The 9,704-nt window shown below is 33.9% G+C and overlaps 1 protein-coding gene across 1 annotated transcript in view; it reads left to right on the plus strand.

Moving 5' to 3' along the window:
- Nucleotides 1-8,201, plus strand: part of LOC145999269 (uncharacterized) — a 51,905-nt gene extending 43,704 nt beyond the window's left edge. Inside the window, exon 2 of the mRNA XM_083136205.1 lies at nucleotides 7,423-8,201. Within this exon, the coding sequence (XP_082992331.1) occupies nucleotides 7,476-8,201 (726 nt within the window). The 5' untranslated portion in view covers nucleotides 7,423-7,475. The remainder of the gene's footprint in view (nucleotides 1-7,422) is intronic.
- Nucleotides 8,202-9,704: the final 1,503 nt, after the last annotated feature.

A 9,704-nucleotide genomic window follows, 5' to 3' on the forward strand; every position in this document is an offset into this window, starting at 1 on the left:
TCGCTGATGATCACAGGCATATGTGTGTTGAAGTAGCTCTTCAAGATCTATTCCCATACACTGCATTTTCATGCAAATGCTGTCTGAGGAGGGAACCAAGGAAACAGCAAATACTAAAGGAAGATCAAATTCTGAGGATTGGGATTTTGCAAAAGGTTGGAGGAAGAGGACTATCCTTTATTCACAGGTTTGCAGAGTACTTCTTCGCAATATACCATCTCCTACCAATGAGAAAATATTGCTAGAAATTCGTCAAGGCCTTGAAGAGTGGATTTTACGAAAGTAGATTTTCTATGATCAGGCTGTTTCTGGACTACAACTTATCTACAAACAGAATTCATAAGGCTGCTCTCATAAATGATGTAGAAGTGATTAAGGAAGAGTTGGAAAAGGGAATATCAGTTAATCTACGCGATGCACTGGGAAGAACGCCCTGCCACCTAGCGGCATCTTATGGACACGTGGAGGCAGCAGAATTGTTCCTGACAAGGGGATGTAATACATGCATAAAGGACGGTCTTAACAAATACACACCAGCGGAAGTGGCTGCTAATGTGGGGAAGTGGGAGATATGTTCTCTGTTTCTATCTATAGGAATGAATATTAAATTATATAAAGAGGAGAAATGCACTTTATTTAGATATATTTGTCAGAATGGGAAAGTTGGGCCCCTGGAACAAATGCTCAGTAACTTTAGTTCAAATCTGGAGGGTGTTTTTCAGTTCCAGCAGATATTTTATTCCAAAGATGAAAGAGGGCGCGCTGGGTTGTACATCGCTTCAGAAAATGCCAATGTTGAAGTAGTTAGGATTCTTCTTGACAAATGTACGGACTATTCTGTTCAAAGTATAGAAGATAAACTTAACTTACCCTTTTTTCGCTTTTCTTCTTGTGATGTGGAAATACAGAAGGCGTGTGTGAAGTTAATAATTGAGGAAGCGATAATACGTAATTACCCTCGTACCGTAATAGAAGCGTTAAAATGTTTGAATCAAAAATAGTGAATTTCCACTATTCGTTTAATTATAGGATGAAATAATGAAATGGAAATATTATTGAATGTAAAAACTACAGCGTGGAAATTCAATGAAAAGAAAACGAAGAAGAAATGACAGAATATTATCAGATATGATTAAAAATTTCCACTTTGATAGGTGAAATTACATTTGGATAATAAATCAACAGAGTTTGGTAAATGAATATGATTAACGTTGCAGGAGAGAAACACGTACAATCACCGAAAATGAACAAGCGACACCAAGATCCTGAAATATTGGCTTCCCTGGAATGCGTTATAGTAGAAGGTAAATGAGATAAAGTCGGTCGCTATTTAATATTCGCAATTAATTTGCACGTACTTAGAACTAATTTGCACCTACTTAGAATACTTTACATTTATGTATTTGCATGTTTATAACTTTTTATGAATATATAATTATTTATTTTATGAAAACTATGTATATAGAAGGTAATTAGAGGTACTAAACGCTATGCATATGGTTTTATATTCATTACTGCAAAGTATGTAATGTATAAATCGATAATATTAATGTTTATAATATTGAAAATAAGTTTTCTATGGTTTATGAACCGCTTTGAATGGTGGTACAGGTCCAATTACGATTTAGGACGGTCCCGGTACTCGAACCCGCGATATGCAACGGTAATAAACGGTTAGACCTATAGTGTACAATGTATGTAATAATGTATGTTATTATTGTATTAAAGACGATGGTTTCAGACGCTAGACAGAATACTGTCTCCGAATTTCGACTCGGCGGTGAGGGTAGACGAGAAAGGAATTTGGGGGAAGTGCGGTCAAGGTCAAATGACGTCACAACGTCAGAACAAAGAAAAAAACGCGAGAACCTGATTGACCAATCAGAGAACGCGTCGGTAGATTTTCAGAACCGTTTTTTTCCAAGGTCAACTATAACGCAAGAACAGGGGAAAGCTATGCAATACTGTAGGGCAGGGGAGGGATTCAACCAGACAACAAAGGATGTCTGGAATGCGCAGCAAGGGTCAAATTTTTTGAAACTGTGCGTCGCTTGCATGCTAGAATATGTTTCTGTTTAAGTAGGCCAAGGTTACCGAGAACACAAGAAAAAAGGATTTTTGGATACCCAATTAGATTGGAGCGAGAATTTTAATAAAGATCTAAGCAAAAAAGCAAACAACCTATGTCAAATTCAAGCAGCAAGAGGGATACACAGAAACCAACATGGCATCCAGAAAGAGAAATCAATAGTCACACCCACAGCACAGTTTAAAAAACTACATAGCTGAAACCTTAGAGAAACATAAAACTGCAAACACAATATATCTAGATTCTTCCAAGGCATAGGATGGAGTAAAAACATGGCTTGCTTATTGACAAACTCAACAACATAGGAATAAAATAGAGAAGCAATCCTTTTTTCAGTAGAAAATTCCAATTACTCAAGTAAGCTACATCATACGTAGTACATAAGAAAAGCAAATTAACATCATCAGCAGTAAACCATCATGTAACCTCTACCTGCTGAAACAACTAAGTGAGTATAATTTATCAGAAAAATGCCTACATTTCTGCCTAATTTACCTCTACATTAATAATACTACCAGAATACTAAGGTTTCAAAAGTGAACACTAAGAATAACGTTCAGACTAAAGTATAGGGCATCTTGCAAAGGATTATTACTCCCTACATCTACAAGTCAATAACAATTATTCTAAATACTACGAACTTGGACAAAATATAGTCAAATATACAACACAAGAAGGAAAGATAATTACAAGTAAAACAGCAGACACTCAAAATCTCATACCAACAGGTAAAAAATATTCTACAATAAACTGCCTCATAACATAAAACTGTTAAGTCCCCAAAACATATACAAATACAATCAATAGAAACTACTTGAAATGGGAAAACTGTCTACAGTCTCACAGAGTTGATGTGAAATAACAGCAAAACTTAGAAGCATGCATAGTGAATAGTGCTCAATTTGCATACAGTTCACATGCAAACTCTCATGAAAAGGTTCAAAACAGTCTCCCAGCTCAGTTCTCATCTATACTTGGACAACAAAATCCTGCAACAAATTCTCAGAAATCCTACCTTTCCTACCTTTGCTTGAATAGCTAAAGTGCAATCTTCATACTAAAATATTGAATAAAGGCATATCTATGTACATAAAAGTGTGTACACATATGTTTGTCTGCGTGTACTCTTAGATAAATTGATAAAAAAAGCAATATAGTTATAAATCAAAGACTATACCTAATAATATTAATTTCAAAATAAGCTGATAGAAAAAAGATATAATAACTACAGTATAAGCTTTTAATATTTGTTAATTACAAAAAATAAAAGTTAAATACAGTAAACAAACTTGGTCCCTTACATTGAAAAAGGAACATAAATTGAGAATATTTGAAAATAAAATCCTTAGGCAAATATTTGGGCCTAAAACAGATGAGGAGACAGATGAGTGGAGAAGATTACATAATTTAGAAGTACATAATTTGTATTCATGTCCATATATTATTAGAATGATTAAATCAAGAAGACTTAGGTGTATAGATCATGTGGTACAAATGGGAGAGGAAAGAAGAGTATACAGGATTCTTGATGGGAAACCTGATGGTAAAAGACCAATAGGAAGACCAAAACAAAGATGGAGGGATAATGTAGAGATGGACCTAAAGGAAATTGGTAGGGAAGGAAAGGAGTATATAGATCTTCCTCAGGACAGGGACAGATGAAAGTCATGTGTTGCTGCAGCCATGAACCTTCGGGTTTAAGAAGGCTAGAGAGTTAGTTAGTTATACATTAAATAAGCATAATGTTTGGATTGTAAGTAGAGAATATAACAAATGTACAATGCATTGTGCGAAAATTATGTCAACTTTGCATTATAAGCAGAAAATTAAACCAGTTTGCCTTAGAAATACATTTTAAGAATAGCCCAAAATAGCATGCGTAATAGAAAATTAAGAAAAATTCTGATGCATAAAAGTACTGACTAGTGCTGAATGTATCAATTAATGTAAAATATTATTCTAACTAACTAACTAACTCTCTAGCCTTCTTAAACCCGAAGGTTCATGGCTGCAGCAACACAGGCCTTCCACCTTTCCCTATCTTGAGCAAGTTCTATATACTCTTTTTCATCCCTACCGATTTCCCTTAGGTCCATCTCAACGTTGTCCCTCCATCTTCGTCTTGGCCTTCCTACAGGTCTCTTACCATCAGGTTTCCCAACAAGAATCCTGTAAACTCCTCTTTCCTCTCCCATTCGTGCCACATGGCCTGCCCACCTAAGTCTTCTTGATTTAATTATTCTAATAATGTCTGGACATGAATACAAATTATGTAGTTCTAAATTATGTAACCTTCTCCACTCGCCTGTCTCCTCATCCCTTTTAGGTCCAAAGATTTTCCTAAGGATCTTATTTTCAAATACTCTCAATTTATGTTCCTCTTTCAATGTAAGGGACCAAGTTTCACATCCATATAATACTACAGGCAAAATTACGGTTTTGTATATTTTAACTTTTAGTTTCTTAGATAATAAACGAGAAGACAAAAGTTTATGAAGAGAGAAGTAACATGCATTTCCTGAATTAAGCCTACTTTTTATTTCCTCCTTAATATAATTTTCATTTGTTAATATTACTCCTAAGTATTTGAATTTGGAAACTGGTTCAAACGAGTTGTTATCAATAATTAGATTTTGATTATTACCTAACACTTGGTTTCGGCCTGTAAGCATATATTTAGTTTTCTCTTTGTTAACTTCCAAACCTATCTCTTTAGCAGTTTTGAAAAATATTTTAGCATTATTCTTCATTGTATTCACATCTTCACCCGTTAAGTCTACATCATCTTCATATGCTAACAATTGAGTCATACCATTTAATTTTAGTCCTTCTTTAGTTTCTTTTACCTTCCTAAGAGCATATTCTAAGGCAAAATTAAAGAGCAATGGAGATAATGCATCTCCTTGTTTTAACCCATCATGAATTGTAAATTTGTCAGACATATTAATACCCACACGAATTTTACTTTCTGTTTCACTGGTGCATATTTTTATCATACTAACAAGCTTCTTAGGTATTCCAAACTCTACTAATATATTATATAATTGATCTCTATTGACCGAATCATATGCTTTTTTGAAATCAATGAATAGCTGATGGACATTTTGATTATATTCCCACTTTTTTTCAAGTGTCTGTCTGATGTGAAAAATTTGATCTGTAGTTGATCTGTTACGTTTAAATCCACATTGATAATCACCTATAATTTCATTAGCATATGGGGTTAGTCTTGTTAAAAGAATGTTAGACAATATTTTGTATGTTGTTGAGAGTAAAGAAATTCCACGGTAATTATTGCAGTTCATTTTATCACCTTTTTTAAACACAGGAACAATTATGGATTCTTTCCACTGTTGAGGGATTTCTTCTTTATTCCATATTAAACAAATTAATTTATGAATTTGACATATTAATGAATTTCCACCATATTTAATTAACTCAGCTGGTATTAAATCAATGCCGGGTGCTTTGTTATTCTTTAGCCTTTTAATAGCATCTTTAACTTCAGTCAAGTTAGGTTCTGGAACTAAAGGTTCTGCTGTGTGTACTTCATTTACTTCTGATTTATCTCCTACATGGACATTTAAAAGGTCATTAAAGTAGTTCTTCCATCTATTTAGAATATCGCTTGGGTCAGCTTGAAAATCACCGTCTTTATCTTTTATCAAGTTTACTTTAGGTTGCCACTCCTTTCTAAACTCATTTACACCTTTATATAATTCTCTGATATTTTTATTTTTGCTGTTTGTTTCAATTTCGTTAATTTTACTTTTCAAGTAATCTCTTTTTTTACTTCTAAACGTGCGGTTAACTTCTCGCTTTATTCTATTATAATTGTTTAGATTTGTATCATCAGAGTTATTTAACCACCTAAGTCTAGCCTGATTTCTTATTTCTATTAGATTATGACATTCATTATCAAACCATGGCTTACTTTTTCTCGGTTTATGGTATCCTATACTTTCTTTAGCTGCTGATTCTATTGCATTACGTATGTGCTCCCAATTCTTATTTATGTCTGTTTCATTTATATTTTCATCATCATTTAAATCCTGCAAAACATCAAATCTATTTGACAGTTTAATTTGGTAATCTTTCTTAATTCTTTCATCAGTAAACTTTCCTGTATCAAATTTTAGAACTTTTAGATTTTGTTGCTTATGATTTATCACTGAGAGTCTTTCTCTTAATTAAGCAATTACTAAATAATGGTCACTGGCACAGTCAGCACCTCTATGTGTACGAACGTCAATTATACTAGTATGCCTTCTCTTATCAATGAGAATATGATCTATCTGATTATGAGTTTTACCATCTGGAGAAGACCAGGTATATTTATGGATATCTTTATGTTTAAAAGTGGTACTTTTCACAATTAAATTCTTTGAGGTTGCAAAAGTAATCAATCTTATACCATTATCATTACTTAATTCATGAAGACTTTCTTTACCAATCGTGGGTTTAAATGTCTCTTCTTTGCCAATCTGTGCATTACAGTCACCTAACAGAATTTTCATATCATACTGAGAAAATTTATCAAAGACCTGTTCTAACTTTGTATAAAAATCATCTTTAGTATTATCATCTTTATCTTCCGTTGGTGCATGTATGTTTATTAAAATAATTTTACACCATCTACCCTGTAAAACTGCATATGATACCCTATCATTAATAAATTCTACTGTTTTAAGAGCCGAGATAATTCTATTATTTATGAAAAAGCCTGTTCCAAAATTATGATTTTCAGTACCACCATAGAAAAAAGTATAATTTTTAGTTTTACAATTCCCTTCTCCTGGCCACCTAACTTCCTGGACAGCTACTACATCTAATTTATACTTAACTATCTCATTAACTGTACACTGAAATGCCCCAGGCCGGTAAAGGCTCAGAACATTCCAGGTGCCTAATTTAATATCCTTATTCCTAATGTAGATTTTATGCTTAGTCCAGGGACCTCCCAAAGTAGTCCCCACCTGGAGATCCGAACGGGGGACTATTTTACCTCCGGAATATTTTACCTTGGGAACATCCATGGCCTTATATTGCTGTTTCTTGACATGTCTTTTTACAGTGCAGAGTTGTCAGCTCTACGCCTAACCCCCAATATGAATGGAGGAACTACTACACAAGACAAACACAAACAGATTAGACAGCACAATTACTACACAAGACGAACACAAACACATTAGACAGCACAACTACTACACAAGACACACACAAACACATCACAACTATAACACAACATGATATACTACTACTATTAAAGTGTTGGAAGAAAATGTAATTTCACTATAATTGAAACATATTTTAATACCTTATTTACATTTCAGGTTTCACAAAACAAGACATCGGGGCTGGAGATGGTGAAAGTGATATTCAACCAATGCAGACAGTCCTGGAAACCACTGAAATTACTACCACCACTGCCCATGATTTGAATGAAACAGAGAGCGACATTGAAGGAAAGGATGTTGAAGATAGCCTCATAAAATCAGATGTGAAGGTTAAAATAACAAGTAAAGTGCCATCACCAAGTGAACCACCCAGCACTCAAGAAACTTATGTCCAAGAAGGTAGTGATGACTCGGAGGAGAAGAAAAAGTCAAACGGAACGAAAGTCAATGAAGAAACCACAACTGATATTAACCTGGAAAGTTACGATAGCAGTCCTAAGAAATACAATAAGGAGATAAACCAGATCAAGATGACCGAATGTGCAAATGGTGTTCATGTCCTATCGGATTACAGAGAACATGATGCAAAGCTACTTAAGGGTATTGAGCACTGGAAACTAAGAGGGCATTACATGACGCGGGACAGTAGTGAAGTGTTAAAACCGGAGCCTGGACGGTGTTACATTCGGGACTCGCCAGAAGTGGTGATTAGAGAATGTGTTGAACTTGTTCCCCAGAGTAGATGCCTGGAAGAAACCCCAGCAGTTCTGACCTGTAGTGTTGACGTGGAGCAACACAGATTTGAAGTTACTCAAGTTGAAGTACCAATAGATCTTGCAGCAAATGTCATTCCGAAACCTGGCGAGAAGACCTGTGGTAAAATATTATTCTCTGATTCAAATAATTTAACTGTAAACATTATCTTTTGTGTGTAAAATATAATTGTTAGTTGCACTGATAAGTACAAATATTAACTTTATACGCCTTCATACACTCTAAATAACATACCTTTGATATATAAATTAGTAACAATTTGTTAAAAATTAAGTTAAACTGTAGAATTGTTTTCTTAAATAAATATAAAGTAGTAAAAATACTAAACAAATAATTCCTTCTTTTCCTATTTAAAGGATGCCAAACAGTGTAAACCAGTTGTTAGTGGCTAAATAACATAAAATTTGAAGGCAGTAATAATATTTTTTAAAATACTGTTTTTTACCTAACTTTGTGAATTAAATACTAGTACATTTTGTCAAATTATAACTAAAATATACCTATTTCTTTGGTATTTGTACTAAAGTGAAGAAAATGTTACTAAAACTTGGCTAGTACAGAAAATCTGAGACTTTTAGCTTTATTTGTCCATAACTGGATATAATTGTAACTTGTTAATCTCGTCAAACACAATCTTTACCTCAATTTTGGAAGCTAGCTGAACTTTAGCGTTTCGAATTACATATAGTGAAGGCCTCTATAGTGGAAAAATACACCCAGTCTGTAAAAATTTGGAAATGTTGTCTCCTTCTCTGTCGAACCAGACCAAGAGTGTTCTCAAATGTTACAATATATTTCTTAACATAACTAACTTTTCAAGAAAAAAATACCTTGTGCCCAGATAGCTTAGTTGGTATAGCGTTAGGCTTTTAACCTATCTGTCCAGGGTTCGAGTCCCTGTCTGGGCGATTACAATTTTTAAATTTTGCCATCGGATCTTGTGCAGAATGGATATAAAATATGTTTACAGTCTAACAGATTATTATTTATCTTAAAATTTTGCAAATAAGCTTTTAAGTTTCTCAAATATCAGCATCTTTAGCTAACAGTACAGCATAACCAGTATTATTATGATAGAAAAGTTCTGGTGGTAGAACCTACACCTACTGTAATATCTCTGTGGTATTAACTTACATGCAGCCCATAACTTTTGGGACTGTTTCTCCTCCATTACATTTCCTCGCCATTTACCCTTAGCGTCGCAATTAGCCTCAGAAGCAAAAAAAAAAACAAAAAAAAAACACCCATACTATAGAACTACATTTAATGAATTTTGCAGTCTTCCTGTTTGATCTGTTAAATAATCCAGTTAATAAAATATACTTGCATAGAAAAATCTGTTTTTCAGATACTTTAATCGGGTAAACTGCTTTTGCGTACTTCCTCAGAAATATACACAATCAGTGTTCTTGATACATTTAGCACCTGATATAGAATAAGTCGAAGTCTAGTTAGAGTTGGCCTGTAAGTGCTTCTGGTACAAGTAGTTACTTGAAAGAGCAAATATTGGGTGTATAAAAAGATAGCATTCTTGTGAAACAGTAAAAATCAACCTCATTTCCTCGTAATATTAGCTGTAAGTGCTTCTTGCAGGTTAACAAAGCTCTGGCGTGTGGTCCTACGTCACCTATAATCCTTTGTAAGGTTCGTCTTGTCCTATAAAT

The sequence above is a fragment of the Lepisma saccharinum genome, chromosome 15 (genome assembly GCF_977018435.1).
Source record: "Lepisma saccharinum chromosome 15, izLepSacc3.1, whole genome shotgun sequence".
NCBI lineage: Eukaryota > Metazoa > Arthropoda > Insecta > Zygentoma > Lepismatidae > Lepisma > Lepisma saccharinum.